The 18,884-nt window shown below is 44.8% G+C and overlaps 1 protein-coding gene across 1 annotated transcript in view; it reads right to left on the bottom strand.

Moving 5' to 3' along the window:
* nubp1 (nucleotide binding protein 1 (MinD homolog, E. coli)) overlaps positions 1-17,414 on the bottom strand; it is a 69,904-nt gene extending 52,490 nt beyond the window's left edge. Inside the window, exons 1-3 of the mRNA XM_080206949.1 lie at positions 17,339-17,414; positions 9,923-10,027; positions 9,696-9,829 (exon numbers count right to left, since the gene is read on the bottom strand). Coding sequence (XP_080063075.1) covers positions 9,696-9,829; positions 9,923-10,027; positions 17,339-17,369 — 270 coding nt within the window. The 5' untranslated portion in view covers positions 17,370-17,414. The remainder of the gene's footprint in view (positions 1-9,695; positions 9,830-9,922; positions 10,028-17,338) is intronic.
* Positions 17,415-18,884: the final 1,470 nt, after the last annotated feature.

Here is an 18,884-nt window from a genome sequence, read left to right as displayed (position 1 = left end):
GGAGATTTACAAGGATGTTGCCTGGATTGGGAGGCATGCCTTATGAAGATAGGTTGAGGGAGCTAGGTCTCTTCTCCCTGAAGAGACGAAGGTTGAGAGGTGACTTGATAGAGTTTATAAAATGTTGAGAAGATTAGATTGGGTGGATTCTCGGAGGCTATCTCCCAGGGCTGAAATGGTCGCTACGAGAGGACACAGGTTTAAGGTGCTGGGAAGCAAGTACAGAGGAGATGTTAGGGGAAAGTTTTTCACTCAGTGGGTGGTGAGTGAGTGGAATCAGCTGCCGTCGGTGGTGGTAGAGGCAAACTCACTGGGGTCTTTTAAAAGACTTCTGGATGAGTATATGGGATCTAATGGCATTGGAAGTTATAGATAGTTCTATGGCTTGGTAGGTATAGATGTGATCGGTGCAACTTGTGGGCCGAAGGGCCTGTTTGTGCTGTAGGGTTCTATATTCTATGACTCCCTATGCAGAACTATTAAGAAGTCCAAATATTAACATTTTTCAATTGTAGTTGATTTTAAAGTTCACTATAGTGTGGGATATACAGCCACATTACATTTATGCAACGTTTCCATTTCATTTATGACTAGCTTCAGAAAATATCTCTGACTCCACGCGTTGAACACTTTGGATAGGCACTGAACAGTACTGAATTTAGAATCATCAAATCTGGTAGCATAAGCAAGCCATCCCTTACAGGAAATGAGATGGGAAGACGTGTAACCAAAGTGCACCATTTCTATTTTGGCATCTTAAGGACAGTGAGACGGAGCTCGTGTCCAAATTGATTCTTGGTCTCAAACGCACTTTAAATTGCAATGACTTTACATAAAAAAGGACATTCTTGCAAGCCAAATGCACTTCCAGTTTTCATAATAAAATTTACAATGATTCAAAGTTAAAACAAGTAGGGTTACATTAATACTGAAACTAAATTATTGTGAAAATCCCCTAGTCGCCACGTTCTAGTGCCTGTTTGGGTACACTGAGGGAGAGTTGAGCATGGCCAATGCACCTAACCAGCACGTCTTTCAGACTGTGGGAGGAAACCGGAGCACCTGGAGGAAACCCACGCAGACATGAAGAGAACGTGCAGACTCTGCGCAGACAGCAACCCAAGCCGGAAATCAAACCTGGATCCCTGGCAGTGCTAACTACTATGCCGCTCTTATGACAAATGTCAAAAGCCACGCGGTTCAGCGCAGGAAGCAGGAACATTATCCAGCTAGACCAAGGGAGCTGATGGCCTAGTGGTATCTTGGCTAGATATTAATCCAGAGACTCAGTTAATGTCCTGAGGACCTGGGTTAAAATCGCGCCATGGCAGGTGGTGGAATTTGAATTCAATAAAAAAAATCTGGCATTAAGTATCTACAGATGACTATGAAACCACTGTCGATTGTAGGAAAAAGCCATCTGGTTCACTGATGTCCTTTAGGGAAGAAAATCTGCTGTCCTTACCTGGTCTGGCCTACATGTGACTCCAGAGCCACAGCAATGTGGTTGACTCTCAACTGCCCTCTGAGATGGCTGAGTAAGCCACTCAGTTCCAGGGCAATTAAGGATGGGCAACAAATGCTGGCCCAGCTAGCGACGCCTACATCCCATAAAAGAAGAAAAAGGACATGCAAGGAAACTACAAATTTTAAATGGGAGAATTAGGCGGAAGAGAGGAACAACAGGACTACTTCTTCCCAACGTATAGAAATAAAGTAGAATTCCAAATGAGTTATCACTTTGGCCTGAGATGGTTTGTGGTTTGAAATCTACAGGAACAGTCAAATTATTTCTGACCATGGATATTTTTAACCCAAATCATCCTGTTGCTAAGTAAATTACAACTCAAAATGAGTCATCAAAATAATATGTTGCAAAAGATCCAAACCATTTTGTATCAGACTGGATAGGAATTAATTGAAGCTTCCCCTGAGGCAGACACATGGCGGAACCCAATATACTTTGACTCCCCAAACATGAATTCAGTATAATTACAATTTTTTAAAAAAAGATGGTTTAATGTCTTCTCTTTGTTGTGAAAAAAGGATGTTTCTTTTAAAAGGAGCATCTTTGCACTCGGTGTACTTTTAACTCAGTTTACACCACCTGCTACCCAACCAGATCAAACAAGAGACATGTCGCTGTTTGTGTCTGCAACCCTTCCACCCAAACAGGTAGCGACAGGTTTGCTCCTGCGATAGTCTGGAGCCCCCTTTCATTACATATTGCGAGGGTGTAGATTACTGCAGCAACATCCCTATGACCTGGGTTACAACATCGGATACGGCAACTAAAGAATGAATTCATCAGTTTATTGCTTCTGGTAAAGAAATACAAAATATTCATAATTGGAGTTTGCAATTAGGAGCTTGTATTTGTGAAACTGTATTTAGATTTTCCTTTCTTGGTAATTTTAATTACTAGATTATGCCCACCTTATAATGGAACAGTTTAATTAACAAAAGGTAACTAAGAACAAAGAAAATTACAGCACAGGAGCAGGCCCTTCAGCCCTCTAAGCTTGCACCAACTATGCTGTCCATCTGAACTAAAACCCTCTACCCTTCTGGGGACTATCCCTCTATTCCCATCCTATTCATGTATTTGTCAAGACACCTCTTAAAAGTCACTACTGTGTCCACTTCCACTACCTCCCCAGCAGCGAGTTCCGAGCGGTCTGTGTAAAAAACTTGTCTCGTGCATCTCCTCTAAATCTTGTCCCTCGCACCTTAAACCTGTGCTCCTTGTAACTGACTCAACTGACTTTGGGAAAAAGCTTCTGACTATCCACTCTTTTCATACCCCTCATAATCTTGTAGACTTCTATCAAGTCACCCCTCAACTCCGTCATTCCAGTGAGAACACATCAAGTTTCTCCAACCTCTCCTCAAAGCTAATGCCCTCCAGACCAGACAACATTCTGGTAAATCTTTTCTGTACCCTCGCCAAAGCTTTCACATCCTTTTGGAGGTGTGGTGACCAGAATTGAAGTGCGGCCTAACTAATGTTCTGTAAAACTGTAATACATATTCATTGTTTAACAAGCAAGGCAGCCATCAGATATTTAATTTGGAGGGCTTGTGAAGCAGAGGACTGCGTCTTTGCCTCTGGGCCAGAACGTGCCAGTTCAAACCCCACTTCAGGACTTGATGGACAAGAACAGTGCCTTCATTATCCAGCCAAACAGGCTGACTTGTCAACTAGTAAATGCTTCCAACACACCCCAGTGGCAGGTGGTAAGAGCAGGAGAAATTGGAGCGTGATGAAGGGAAGTTAATCATCCAGATCACAATATCCAACATAGGGAACTAACAGCTAATATTTTAACTTCAAATGGACTTTAAATAAGAGAAACTAATGAGGGCATTAAAAAACATTTGAAGTTATTTGGTAAATCTGCCAGTAACTCATTATTAGCCCAAGGTTTTCCTGTATCAGAGAATGAACTGAAATGCATGAAAAGCTTAATTGCAAACAAAACAAGTTTTGGAAAATAAATTTATTACGCTTTAAATGTGAGTTTCATTTACCTTTGTGAAAAAATATTAAGTAGACTTACTTCTAATTATTTTCTAAAAACATTCCAGCACCAAGTACAGACTTCCCCACTTCAAAGTCTCTGTCATAAAAGTTCATCGCTCCAGACTATGACATGCATGTAAAATTGTGTGTAGTCACAACAACTCAGACTCTTTGCTGACGACTCACAAATGTTTGTCTGAAGATAGCATCAACCGTTTCTCTGTGTGGCTTGATTCTTACAATAAAGACAGCTAAAGAAAAGTAAGGTTTATTTATCAGCCATAAGTAAGGCTTACATTAACACTACAATGAAGTTATTGTGAAATTCCCCTAGTTGCCACACTCTGGTGCCTGTTCGGGTCAACGCAACTAACCAGCATGTCTTTCAAATTGCTGGAGGAAACCAGAGCACCCGATGGAAACTCGCACAGACACGGGGAAAATGTGCAGACTCCAGTGACCCAAGCCGGGAATTGAACCCAGGTCCCTGGCGCTGTGACGCAGCAGTATTAACCACTGAAAGAGGCACAATAAAAAGCAAAGAAGGTCTTTTGATGTTCAAAGTGTCAGCTACATCCTTCCACAATGACGTACAGATGTCGAGGGGGGAGCAGTAGTTAGGGGATGACTAATGTGACTCAGCAGAATTATAAACAACGTATCCACGACCGGTAACTGCAGTGACCACAATGTATCATCTGAATTTCTGCACCTTTTTCTCTAACCCGTGTGATCCTGACAACAATTCCAAAAACTCTGTGGAATGACTCGGTTTTCAATTGTATTACTTTTCCCCCTCACTGGACTATTAATCCAGGGCAATGCTCTGGGCACCCAGATTCGATTCCCACCACAGCAGACGGTGAAAGTTGAGTTCAATAAAATGTCTGGAATTAAGAATCTAATGATGACCATGAAACCATTGTTAATTGTCGTAAAAAACACATCTGGTTCACAGGAGGCGATGGCCTAGTGGTATTATCGCTAGACTATTGATCCAGAAACTCAGCTAATGCTCTGGGGGATCCAGGATCGAAACCTGCCATGACAGATGGTGGAATTTGAATTCAAATTTAAAAAATCTGGAATTAAGAATCTACTGATGACCGTGGAACAACCGTCGACTGTCGTAAAAACCATCTGGTTCACTAATGTCCTTTACGGAAGGAAGTCTGCCGTCCTTACCAAGTCTAGGATTTGATTTATTACGGGCGGCACGGTGGCACAGTGGTTAGCACTGTTGCCTCATAGCGCCAGGGACCCAGGTTCAATTCCGGCCTCAGATCACTGTCTGTGTGGAGTTTGCACAAACTCCCTTTGTCTGCATGGGTTTCCTCCAAGTGCTCTGATTTCCTCCCACAGTCCAAAGGTGTGCAGGTTACGTTGATTGGCCCTGCTAAATTGCCCCTTAGTGTCTAGCTAGGGTAAATATGTGGTGTTATGGGAATAGAGTCTGTGTGGGATTGTGGTCGGTGTAGACTCAATGGGCCGAATGGCTTCCTTCTGTACTGTAGGGTTTCTATGATTCCATGATTCTAATGTCCTTGCCTGATCTGGCCTACGTGTGACTCCAGAGCCTCAGCAATGTGGTGGACTTTTAACTGCCCTCTGAAATGGCCTCGCAATCCACTCAGTTCAAGGGGCGAGTAGGGATGAGCAACAAACGCTCTCCCAGCCAACAATGTCCACATTCCATGAAAGAATATTTAAAAAGCTACACAATCAATTCCCCGATTTTGTAAGACAGCATCTAAGTGGGACAGTTTCTCCCCTCAGCGTGCAATCAGAATTTGCCATGCTGTGAAACTGTGTCTGAATCCAAACTCAACTCAGTCAACATTCGTTAATCATTAGCAGCATTCAACAACCTTTGCTGACAATGGAGTAACCATCTCCTAGCTCATTACATGTTGCTGCTCGAGAATCTGGTTAATGTGAACTCCAGCCTAGACACAGTCGCTGCCTAACCCAGAGAGAGCTGTCACTCCAATTAATTAGCTCACAAAATTAGGAGCAGAGAAACTAGTTCCTTTCAACGGTATGCATCGTCAGGTGCAGAAGCGCTGTACACCTCCAGTTGGCTCATGTTCTATTTTGCTTCTTAATCTGTGGACTGACTTTTTAGGAGTTAATAATGAAAAGCAGCTCCTAAGAATTGTAAACAAGGATGACAAATTGACATCAGCTGTTTTATAATTTAAAGTCTGTGCCCCGCAACACTGCACAGTCCTTTTCGGGACAAAAGTCCTCTTTCACAACGAGGAGGCACCACTACAGCACTAAATCTCCTCCCGAGGTCCCCACCATTATAGAAGCTGGACTTCAGTAAATTTGATTCACTCCACATGACATCAGGAAATTCTCCGCACTGCCTGGGTAACTGCGACTCCAGCAACATTCAAAATGTCCTGCACCATTCAGGACAAAGCAGCCCACTTGACTGGCAACTCATTCACCCTCCACCTTAAACAATCATTCTGTCTGCCACCATGCACAGGGACAGCAGGGTGGTTAGCACTAGTGCCTCACAGCGCCAGGAAACCAGGTTCGATTCCCGGCTTGGGTCACTGTTGGTGTGGAGCCTGCACATCCTCCCCGTGTCTGCGTGGGTTTCCTCTGGGTGCTCCGGTTTCCTCTCACAATCCAAAAGACATGCTGGTTGGGGGGGTGCATTGGCCATGCTAATTTCTCTCTCAGTGTATCCAAATAGGTGCCAGAGTGTGGCGGCTAGGGGATTTTCACAGTAACTTTATTGCAGTATGAATGTAAACCTACTTGTGCCTAATAAATAAACTTTAAAAACTTTCTCCCTGGATGTATCGAGGCTTCTTCATCGGCACATCAAAGCTCAACAACTCTAACATCTAGAAGGACACAGGCAGATGAGAAGACTACTTCCTCCAAATTCCCCTCCAAGGCACAAACCATCCTCACTTAGAAAGATATTGCCATTCCTTCGTCATTGCTGGATCAAAATCCTGGAACTCCCTACCCAACAGCATGGTGGGTGTATCTTCACCGCACAGGACTCCAGTGGTCTAAGAAAATGGCTTGCCACTATTATCTCAGCGGTAGTCAGGGGTGGACAATGAATTAAAATGAATGCCAGGGTTGTCTATGACCCCCAAATCTAATAGATAAAGAATATACGATGGTCAAGCGAGATGTGGTAAGGAGTGATATCTGATTGTGAAGAATATTATCATACATAGACCTGTTAGGCCACATGGTCTGTTCCTGTTCTGTAAAACTCAATGTCATTCTGTGGAAATATTTAACTTCCAAACTTCATCATTTCAATGTGCAACAAGACAGCCTCTGACTGAACAAAACCCACTGCATTTTCCTATTTAGAATTTTCTAAAGATATACGAGGTTCCACAATAACCACATGATATCAGAAACTCGAGAACAAAACCTTTCGCCATATGTAGCAATTTTTAATGCCAATTTTCTCCATCACCCAACAAAGTGTTTATTCTTGTTTGATAACAACCGTCCGTGACTATTCTTCCCCTCCACTCCTTCACTAATCCCACAAGCAGCTTCAGAACAAGCCTGCACCATTGTGTCTTCTCCTCCAGCCCAAATTGCTGAAATACTTTGCTGTATTTTCTTCCTTGGCAACGCTGTTGTCAAGTGTGGTTGAGTCACGGAGAAGGGTGGGGAATGTGGCAGCCCAGCACACTGCATGGCTCACATATGTAGCCAGTCTGTTGGCATTGGCAGTGTGTTTGGAAAGATGGGTAAACACTCTGTAATGTGGGGCGACTGCTGGGAGGGATTTTACTTGAACAGAAATTCTTTCTCACAGAGTCATGCCGGTGAATCACTGGAACTTCTTCTATTGTTTATTTCACAGTTTGGAAAGTAGTACAGACAACAAAGTCATGAGCGGGGGTGGAGAAGAGGCAAAGGTTCCTTTTTTGACACATCAAATATGCATTTACTACACACACTTAAGGGAGAGGAATGCATTTTATACTCCACGTGCTTTTGAAACTTCTGCAAGCGTAAGTCTTGTCCTCCTATGCTGCCAACCTAACCCATTCATTCTTCACACACAGGATAGATTTTAATTTCTTGAGGAGGATTTTGGGATGGCACGGAGGCAGTGGTTAGCACTGTTGCCTCACGGGTTCAATTCTGGCCTCGGTCACTGCCTGTGTGGAACTTGCGCGTTCACCCCCTGCCTGCATGGGTTTCCTCCGGGTGCTCCGGTTTCTTCCCAGTTTAAAGATGTGCGCGTTTGGTGGATTGGTAATGCTAAATCGACCCTAGTGTTAGAGGGATTGGAGAGTAAATGTATGGGGTTAGGGGAATGGTCTGGGTGGGATTGTGGTCGGTATGGACTCGATGGGCCAAATGGCCTCCTTCTGTACCGCAGGATTATATAATTCTAGGACATCCAGTAGGGGGGGGTGGGGAGAAGGAGGAAAGAGGGAAGGACAGAGAGAGAGAGAGAAAGCAAGAGAGAAATGGTGAAAGATGTAAGAAGCAATATCAACTCATTGAAGTGATCACAGAAATGGAAGTCTCAATATTCTCCCCATGTCTGCGTGGGTTTTCTCCGGGCGCTCCGGTTTCCTCCCACAGTCCAAAGGTGTGCGGGTTAGGTTGATTGACCATGCTAAAATTGCCCCTTCGTGTCCTGGGTTGTGTAGGTTAGAGGGATTAGTAGGGATATGGGGGGTAGGGCCTGGGTGGGATTGTGGTCGGTGTGGACTCGATGGGCCGAAGGGCCTGTTTCTGCACTGTAGGGTTCTATGTTCAATTTATACTCAAATCAAAGCCATGTTCAATACCACCACGCAGGAACATTGAAAGCATTTTGTTTAAAGGATCAATATTCACTAATGTGAAGCATGCTAGTTTCCACACCCATCCTTACTACTGAGAGCTGAAGACAAACACACCCTATAGCAACACAGGAACGGGGAGGCCATTCTGTCCCTCAATTCTTTTGTTAATCTTAATTTTTCTTTGTAAGCTTCACTGATTAGCAATATTTTTATTGCCCATCTCTATTGCCCTTGAGAAGATGGTGGTGAGCTGCCTTAGAATCATAGAATCTTACACCGCAGAAGGAGGCCATTCGGCCTATCAAGACTGCACCAACCACAATCCCACCCAGGCCCTATCCATGTAAATTCATGCATTTACCCCAGCTAGTCTCCTAACACTAAGGGGTAATTTAGCATGGCCAATGCACCTAACCCACATATCTTTGGGCTGTGGGAGGAAACCAGAACACCCGAAGGAAACCCACACAGATATGGGCAGAATGTGCCAACGCCACACAGACAGTGACCCAAGCTGGGAATTGCTCTCAGGTCCCTGGCGCTGAGAGGCAGCAGTGCTAACCACTGTGCTGAGAACAAGAATTTTAAAATGAGAAGGGAGAGGGGTGAAAACAAGGTGAGATTTTCGAAAGAAGGTGGTCTCTGAAAAGCAGAGGGCAGACCAAGGTGTGATTTGGGCGTGGCAAGCAGTGAAGGCGATGGTTAGGAGAGGCGGCTTCATCAAGGGAGAAGGTGTCATCACCATCAGCCAGGTACCGCCAAGAGCATGGCGTCAATACAATAAACCTATGGATAGCAGAAGCCATATTGACAAGTGAATGTTCATTCTAAAGGGAAATGCCAGGGCAGTGAAAGCCTATCCATTGGAAAAGCAGGACGGGATGCCCGGGGTCACTGCTGTAAAGGAGGCACCAAGGGTGGGCCCTTCCAAGAGGGAAACTGGAAGCTTATCGAAGAGGAGTCAAGCCTGTGATGGCTACAAGAGAGCGGGGAGGTGGAAGGGAAATGGAGGGTTGAGGTAGGGATTTGAGAGGGCAACGTACCCGAAAATGGGAAAATGAAAGGCATGACAAAGGAGAGAGAGGCCTAAGAGGAGTAAAGAGAAAAGAGTAAGAGAAGGGCAAAAAAAGAGAAAATCGAAGTTGTGCACACAAATCTGGAGCAGCAGGAGAAAAGCCAGCATCTGCTGCCTCGCAAACATTTACAGGAAATAGAATTTGCCTTCCAATCAAAGGTCCAAAGCTTATGAAGAACAACAATTTACACAGAAACAGCAGGTCCTACGGAAAGCATGTTCTTTCAAAATCAGATTTATTATTCTCCACATGTTGGGAGTTGCAAAATGAAGAAATCAAACTGTGACTCTATACCTGGTTTGTGTCATCACTCGCTATCCCGTGGGCTAAGTGCGCACTGAAAGTGCTCTTGCCAACACCTCCTTTTCCAGATAAGACCAGGATTTTATGCTTAACAGATGCCATCTTCTCCTTAATCTCTTGAATGGCTGCAGAGTGAAGACAAATAGAGGAATCTCACTTTCCGGGCAGCACCCACATTAATTGCTTTGTGACAAGTAAAATTACTCTTGAAAATCTACCTGGATCCGGAGCTTTTGCAGCACCTGAAGCACATAGAGCTTGATTTGGACAACCCTGACAGGCTGAAGCCTTCCCGGCATTATCGCTGTCTGTTCCCGGACAATCTAGAACAAAAATGGAAAAAAATATCAGATAACGGGGGGGATCTCACAGAGACTTATAAAATTCTAACAGGACTAGGTAGGGTAGATGCAGGGAGGATGTTCCCGATGGTGGGTACGCCCAGAAGCAGGAGTCACAGTCTGAGGATTCAGGGTAGACCATTTAGGACAGAGGTGAGGAGACATTTCTTTACCCAAAGAGTAGTGAGCTTGTGGAATTCATTACCACAGGAAGTAGTTGATGCCAAAACATTGAATGTATTCATGAGGTGACTGGATATAGCACTTAGAGGGAGATCAAAGGTTATAGGGAGAAAGCAAGACGAGTTGAGTTGGACGATCAGTCATGATCGTGACGAATGGCGGAGTAGGCTCGAAGGGCTGAATGGCCTCCTCCTGCTCCTATTTTCTGTTTTTCTATATATGGCGACTGATGTACAACAGGTAGTTACAGTGGGATATTAGATGTTATTACTATCAGAGCACTGGGCAGATGCAGTGCATTGACAGAAAAGATTATAGATACATTGGGCAGGATTTTCCACTGCCCCCTCCCAATACGGCATGTTTTCCGGGAACAGCCCACCCCACCATTGGTCGGATCGTCTGATCTTGCCAATGTCTACGGGGTTTTGCATGTACCCCATCCTCCGCCACTGGGGGGATTCCCCACCCTGGGACCAGAGGATCCCGCCAGCAGGAAGGACTGGAAAATTTCATCCAGTACCTACCGGATACGAGAAAAAGCCAGCATGTGTAAGACTTCCTCGGATGTTTTATTATCTTAAAAATAAAAGTGGGCCACCTTGCTTGGTGGGGTGGAATCACGATGGAGGTGAAGAAAATGGTGGAAGATAATCCATTCAAGGTAGAGACTGGTGGGAGTGAAAGGTGAAGGCAAGGGGAATCCTATCAGGGGTGTGGGGGAGTGGGGTGAATGTGGTAGCGGGGTGGTAAATAGGGAACTAAAGAGTGGAAAATGGAATGGACACGATCAAGGGCCCTGTCAACCAAGGAATTGTGGAATCCTTGACCAGTGAAGAAAGAAGCCATTCGACCCATCACGTCTGCACTGACTCTCCAAAAGAGCATCCCACCAGGCTCTACCCTCTGTCCAATCTCCATAACTTTAGGCTTTTGCCACAGCTAATCCACGTAACCTACACATCTTTGGACACTAAGGGGCAATTTAGCATAGCCAATTCACCTAACCTGCACATCTCTGTACTGTTCCATTTGATTTATTGTCACATGTATTAGAATAGTGAAAAGTATTGTTTCTTGCATGCTATAAAGACCATTCATAGAGGAAAGGAAAATGTAAAATGTAGTGTTACGGGCATAGCTAGAGCGTAGAGAAAGATTGACTTAATGCGAGGTAGGTCCATTCAAAAGTCTGATGGCAGCAGGGAAGAAGCTGATCTTGAGTCAGTTCATACGTGACCTCAGACTTTAGTATCTTTTTCCCGCTGTAAGAAGGTTGAAGAGAGTATGTCCAGTGTGCATGGGGTCCTTAATTATGCTTTATTATAATTTTCGAGGCAGCGGGAAGTGTAGACAAGTCAATGGATGGGAGGCTAGTTTGCGTGATGGATTGGGCTACATTCACGATCTATTGAAGTTTCTTGCGGTCTTGGGCAGTGCAGGAGCCATACCGAGCTGTGATACACCCAGAAAGAGTGCTTTCTGTGGTGCATCTGTAAAAGTTGGTGAGAGTTCTAGCAGACACGCCAGGGAGGAGACCCACGCGGATCTAGGGATCTTTTTTCACCTTACCTCGAGTTTGCTGTGCAAGTTATTAATAGAGGATTGGAACATTCCAAATGTAAGGGTTGGGGAAAATACGCCACCAATGATAAAAAGGGGAAATCCCTTTATGGATGGGTAGAGGTGGAGAAATCAGGGCAGTTTAAATTGACTTCCCTCCTGTCCGTATCAGATATTACATTGTATCATTCGACCACGTCATTCTGTGTTGGTGCTGATCCTCAATATGATTGGTGGTCAAGATCTTAACCATATTTATCTTGCTTAGAGTTGTCAGGTGAAAAGAAAGAATGGCAAGTCACAAGTTTTCAAAAAGCGTTCCAAGTATCTGTTAATGCCCCTTCCACTCCTTCCTTAAACCTATTTTTAAATGTCAACATTTAATCATTAATTCTGCTAGTACTTGCCACCACCTCAGAGCCCTTAGTGTAAAAATATTTCTTCAGACTGTCAGAAATCCTCCACGATCATCCTCAACACCGGTGCTCCACAAAGCTGTGTTCTCAGCCCCTTACTATATTCCTTATACACCTATTACTGTGTGACCAAATTCCCCTCCAATTAGATTTTCAAGTTTGCTGACGACACCACCGTAGTGGGTCGGATCTCAAACAATGACGAGACAGAGTACAGGAAAGAGACAGAGAATCTGGTGAACTGGTGCGGCAACAATAATCTCTCCCTCAACGTCAACAAAATGAAGGAGATTGTCATCGACTTCAGGAAGCGTAAAGGAGAACATGCTCCTATCTACATCAATGGGGATGAAGTAGAAATGATCAAGAGCCTCAAGTTTTTAGGTGTCCAGATCACCAGCAGTCTGTCCTGGTTCCTCCATGTGGACGCTATAATTAGGAAAGCCCACCAAAGCCTCTACTTTCTCGGGAGACTAAGGAAATTTGGTATGTCACTACAGTTCTCACCAACTTTTACAGATGCACCATAGAAAGCATTCTTTCTGGTTGTATCACAGCTTGGTATGGCTCCTGCTCTGTCCAAAACCGCAAGAAACTACAAAGGGTCATGAATGAACCCCAGTCCATCACACAAACCAGCCTGCCACCCACTGATGCTGTCTACACTTCCTGCTACCTCAGAAAAGCAGCCAGCATAATTAAGGACCCCACGTATCCTAAATATTCTCTCTTCCACCTTCTTCTGTCGGGAAAAAGGTATAACTGACTCAAGAACAGTTTCTTCCCTGCTGCCATCAGACTTTTGAATGGACCTATCTCGCATTAAGTTGCTCTTTCTCTACATCCTATGACTGTAACATTACATTCTGCACTCCTTTGCTTCTCTATGAACGGTATGCTTTGTCTGTATAGTGTGCAAGAAACAATACTTTACACTGTATACCAATTCATGTGACAATAATAAAATCAAATTATATCTACATCCACTGGTTCTAGAATCCCTAAAAAACAGTCCTTCTCCACTCACTCTGTCTCGTCCCTCTAACATTTTAAACACTTCTACCAAATTAACACTCAATTTTCTCTACATTAACAAGAACAGCATCAGCCTTCACATTCTTCTTTGTATTTCCACATACCCAATGATGTTTGAGGGAAATGCCCACCATAGCTTCTGAGTGATTACCCCAAAGAATCTCAGCATTTCTGATCTGTAGCCCACCATTCCAGGAGTTTTTATACAATCCTGTCCACTTAAGGTGCAAATTCTAATGTTGTGAACCTAAGCTTCCCAGTAAAGTCCAGGATTACCATAAGATATAGGAGCAGAATTAGGCCATTCAGCCCATCACGTTTGCTCCGCCAACTGGTAACAAGTGAAGAGGGCACTCAGTAGGCTGCATTCCTCCAACACTGTTACAATCAACCAACTCTTATTTGAGATTTTCCCCCTGCCTGGTTGATCCTCTGTAACCACAAAACTAAACAAGAAAAAGATAAATCTTTTTATTAAGAGCTTCCATCTCGCTGAGGAGGCTTCAGGCCAATGCACATCCAACAACCTGCTCTGTAAACTCTGCTCGCATTTTGACAGCTGTGACAAATAGCAGGTGGGACAATTCACAACATTTTAAATAAAACAACCCATAACATTCTAAACAAAAGGAAGCAAATTTGCCCTCCCTCCCAATGTTAGTAGATCCTGCAAAACATTCCAGGATCTGGATTTGCAAGTTTGCCAAGAACTAAGAACCTCCTCCTTGGGCCATACCCTATCTGCGTACTAAGGCTGGCTGAAATCCACCCATAAATTGTTTACAAATAGACAAACAGGCGCAAACATTACCTCCACCCACCTTCAGTGGCAGAGGTAGTAGGCACGTTGTGATTGAGAGATTAAGTATGCAAACAGTTTAAGTGGTATGACTTACTAAAGGAGGTTCAGCATTCAAAAAAGGAAGGTCAAGCTTTATTAGCATGGAGTTCTCACAAATATGTTTCCCCTGTTGGTAATAAGTTGACATTATAAACTGTGACCTTCTGAAAACTTTGGACATTAGTATATCAGTGTAACTAATGGCTTTGAACAATCGCCTTAGAGCGTGGCCATAATAGGATTCTTTGAGTGACTGGAATCAGTTGAGACCCATTGAACTGAGCTGATTACACTAGTTATCCACAGTCGAATTCCTCATCTCTGGGCATGTTCTCAATTATTCAGTTGTATTTCCATCAAAGACGAGGTTTGTACTACCCAATGTTCTTGCCTCAAAGTTACACAGAAGGACATTATTCAATTTTTGTTATTTTATGGAAGTGGTTTCCCTTTCATCAGCAATCCAAAAAGTGATATCCTGCTAACTTTATTGCAACATTAAGTCGATATGTGGAAAATCACAATGGAGTACAGAACTTATTAACATTCAGACACAGTAATTTCTCCAAGTGGGCAGTTGTGATGTTAAGAGCCAGTGCAAACAAGCTTCTGTTCCACACAGTGCACATAAATCAGTTACTAAAGCAGAGATTAACTCCGAGCAACACAAGAGAGACAGAATCTCTCCACGAGCACTTGAATCCAAACTCGGGCTGCCTTGCATGGAAAGTACAGTTTCAGTGTAAATGTAAAACTGTTGCACTGACTCGACAGTTCACAGAATCCCTACAGTACAGGAGGAGGCAATTCGGCCCATCGAGGCTTCACCAACAACAATCCCACCCTATCCCCGTAACTTCACATATTTGCACTGCTAATCACGCTCCTTGCCCCCCCCACCCCATCCAAAACTAGGGTCAATTTAGCATGGCCAATCAACCTAACCACACATCTTTGGACTGTGGGAGGAAACTGGAGCACCTGGAGGAAACCCATGCAGACATAGGACAACGTGCAGGCTCCATACAGACAGTCACCCAAGCCAGGACTTAAACTCAAGTCTCTGGTGCTGTGAGGCAGCAGTGCTCACCCCGGTGCTGCCCTGCTGTAGTAGAAACACACCCTCTTTACACTCAGGTGCAAGAATGGGACAAGCTTTGTGAACATATAGAGGGAGGCCACTAATCCTTTATATTTATTTGGTTCATTTCAAACATTCTTTTCAATCATAATTTTTTATGTTTTATCTAATGAATATTTTATCTAATTTTGCTCCCCATCAAGTGGGTGATTCAAACACAGTTGATCAAGCCCTATCCTAAGATATTTTTCTCTCCTCCGGAACCGCTGCTGGACCCAATCGTGCCCCACTGGTTTCTACATTTGCTTCTGTTGCATTGAGTCATGATCAAGAATCCCAGTTCACAGAATCCCTTTAGTGCAGAAGGGGGCCATGGGCACTCAGCCCCATGTATAATCTCCCTGATACTAAGGTGCAACTTAGCATGGCCAATCCACCTACCCTGCACATCTAAGTGTGTGAGGAAGCTGGAGCAAACCCACAGAGACTCATGGAGAACATGCAGACTCCATGCAGTCACTTGAGGCTGGAAAAACGCGGGTCCCTGACGCTGTGAAGCAGCAGTGCTAACCACTGTGCCACCACACTGCACATGAATGTTTATTTAGGGATAGGACTAACAATTTTAGCTTAAAACAAAAGCCAAGGAAGCAAATTGAACACATCTCAGCAGATAAAGATCCTTAAAAACAACTTGTATTTATATAGTCTCTCATTTAACAAAGCATCCAACAGTGCCTTGTAGGACATTTGGCTTAGGGCTACAAGGTGAATGGGACCAGGTTTGATACAGGATTTCAGCAGAAGAGTTTTGGATTACCTCAAGTTTGTCAAGTATGGAAAATGAGATACCAGCCAGAGAGTGTTGTGATCATCAAATCTAGTAATCGAATCATTAACCAGTCACCATTTTGGTGGCACAGCCTCAAGATAAAGGGGAGGCGGTTTAGAACGGAGTTGAGGAGGAACTTCTTCACTCAAAGGGTGGTGAATCTCTGGAATTCTCTGCCCGTTGAAGTGGTGGAGGCTACCTCGCTAAATATTTTTAAGAAGCGGGTTGATGGGTTCTTGATAAGAGAGGGGATTAAGGGTTATGGGGAGAGGGCGGGAAAGTGGAACTGAGCCACAACAGATCAGCCATGATCTTATTGAATGGCGGGGCAGGCTCGAAGGGCTAGATGGCCTACTCCTGCTCCTATTTCTTATGTCCCCAGGATTTGTGACCGGCCCTCATTCTCTGGCCATCCCAGGGTCACTCACTGACCTTCACTGTGACCATCCCCAGGATCACTCACTGACCCTTACTCTGTGACCTCTCCAAAGGTCACTCACTGACCCTCACTCTATGACCATCGCCAGGGTCACTCACTGACCCTTACTCTGTGACCATCCCCAGGGTCACTCACTGGCTCTCACTCTGTGACCATCCCTAGGGTAGTCTGTGAGATCTCCAACGCGGGGAGTACGTGAGATGAGAGCATGGAGGGTGCTCTGAAGGTCCGAATCAAAGGTCTTGATCAGAATGTTGAGTTGGTAGGTGTGTCATGACCATCCCCAGGGTTAGTGACTGACCCTCACTCTGTGACCATCCCCAGGGTCACTCACTGACCCTCACTCTGTGACCATCCCCAGGGTAGTCTGTGAGATCTCCAACGTGGGGAGTATGTGGAATGAGAGCACGGAGGGTGCTCTGAAGGTCCGAATCAAAGATCTTGATCAGAATGTTGAGTTGATAGGTGTGTCATGGCCATCCCCAGGGTCACTCACTGACCCTCATTTTGTGACCATCCCCAAGGTCAATGACTGACCCTCACTGTAACCTTTGCTAGGGTCAATTACTGACCCTCACTGTAACCTTTCCTAGGGTCAATTACTGACCCTCACTGTAACCTTTCCTAGGGTCAATTACTGACCCTCACTGTAACCTTTCCTAGGGTCAATTACTGACCCTCACTGTAACCTTTCCTAGGGTCAATTACTGACCATCCCCAGGGTCAATGAATGTCTCTCAGTGACCTTTCGCAGGGTCAATCACTGACCCTCACTCTGTGATTCGGGGGAAGGATTCTGGGGGTGGCTATATTTCCGGTCCGCTCCGCTGTGCTCCAGCTCTGAGTCTCTCTCTGTGCAGTGATTTTAATGGATTAATTGCCGCTCCCTGAGCCCACACTCACGTTCCGGCGCGTTACTGGGAACGTCCGCCATTGTCGCCTGGTCCCGGAGCCGCACTTCCGGTGTCCTGGTGCAGCGGCGAATTGTACCGCCCGCCGCACGCACCACCGACAAAGGTTCCGCCCAACAACAGCTCAGTGTCACTGCCCCAATACAGCTGATCACCAGCATCTGTAACTGTGCTTCTCATGTCTTATTCAAAGGTTGCAAACGCGTTAGAGCTTTCAGAACTCTTAGATTCATGAAATCCAAAACCTTCCTGAGTTTAAGCGCAGTTAGATTTTTTTTTTAAGTTTATACATTAGTCACAAGCAGGCGTACATTCTCAGTGCAATGGAATTACTGTGAAAATTCCCTAGTCGCCACAATCTGGCGCCTGTTCGGGTACACTGAAAGAGAATTTAGCATGGCCAATGCACCCAACCAGTACGTCTTTCGGACTGTGGGAGGAAACCGGAGCACCCGGAGGAAAGTCACACAGACATGGGGAGAATGTGCAGACTGTGCGCAGACTGTGACCCAAGCTGGGAATCGAACCCGTGTCCCTGGCGCAGTGAGGCAGCAGTGCTAACCACTGTGCCACTCCCATGTGCCATGTGCAGGTTAGATGGATTGGCCATGCTAAATACCCTCTTAGTGTCCCAAGATGTATGGGTTAGGAGGATTAGCGGGGTAAATATATGGGGTTACAGGAATAGGGTGGGGGTTAGGCCTGGGTAAGATGGTTTGTCAGAGAGTTGGTGCAGACACAATGGGCTGAATGGTCTCTTTCTGCACTGAAACAAAAGCAAAAAATTCTGGAGAAACTCAGCAGGTTTGACAGCATCTGTAGAGATAGTAGAGCCAACGTTTCCAGTCTGGATGATCCTTTGTCAAGCTGCACTGCTAAATAGCCTTTAGGGACTAACAGGCTTACAGGGATAGGGCCTGGGTGGAATTGTTGCAGTGCAGGTTTGATGGGCTGGATGTCCTCCTTCTGCACTGTAGAGATTCTATGATCAGAATAGCGCCTTCGTTAAAGATCATCCCTGTTTCCGTTGCCATTCTTCCTGTCTTTGGCTCTATTTTACCCTGGCAAGATCTCTTCTCATCACATTGAAGTTAGCCCTCTTTAAATCTAGACCTACATTTTATGTCGTCTCTTATTTTTCTCAATTATTAATCTCAAACCATGTGATAGAATATAACACTGCCTCAAGTAACACTTTGTCCACAAGGTCCATCTCTCATTTCCCAGCACCACATCCAGTAACAAGCTGGCACAGTGATTAGCATTGCTGCTTCACTGCTAGGGACCGTGGTTTGATTCCTGGCTCGGGTCACTACGTGGAGTCTGCACACTCCATTGATAGCTGTGCCTTGTGCTGTTTGGGCCCTAAGCTTTGGAACACCTTTCTCCCACCTCTCCATCCCTTTCCATAGAAACCATAGAAAAGTTACAGCACAGAAGGAGGCCATTCAGCCCATCTAGTTAATGCCAGCCCCATGACACCTAGCTGCCCTTTCTAATCCCTTCCTGCTTTAAGTCATTCCTTAAAACTGAATCCT

Source organism: Carcharhinus amblyrhynchos, chromosome 18 (assembly GCF_965287045.1).
Source record: "Carcharhinus amblyrhynchos chromosome 18, sCarAmb.v2.hapA, whole genome shotgun sequence".
Taxonomy (NCBI): domain Eukaryota; kingdom Metazoa; phylum Chordata; class Chondrichthyes; order Carcharhiniformes; family Carcharhinidae; genus Carcharhinus; species Carcharhinus amblyrhynchos.
This window is presented reverse-complemented; position numbering and strand designations above follow the sequence as displayed.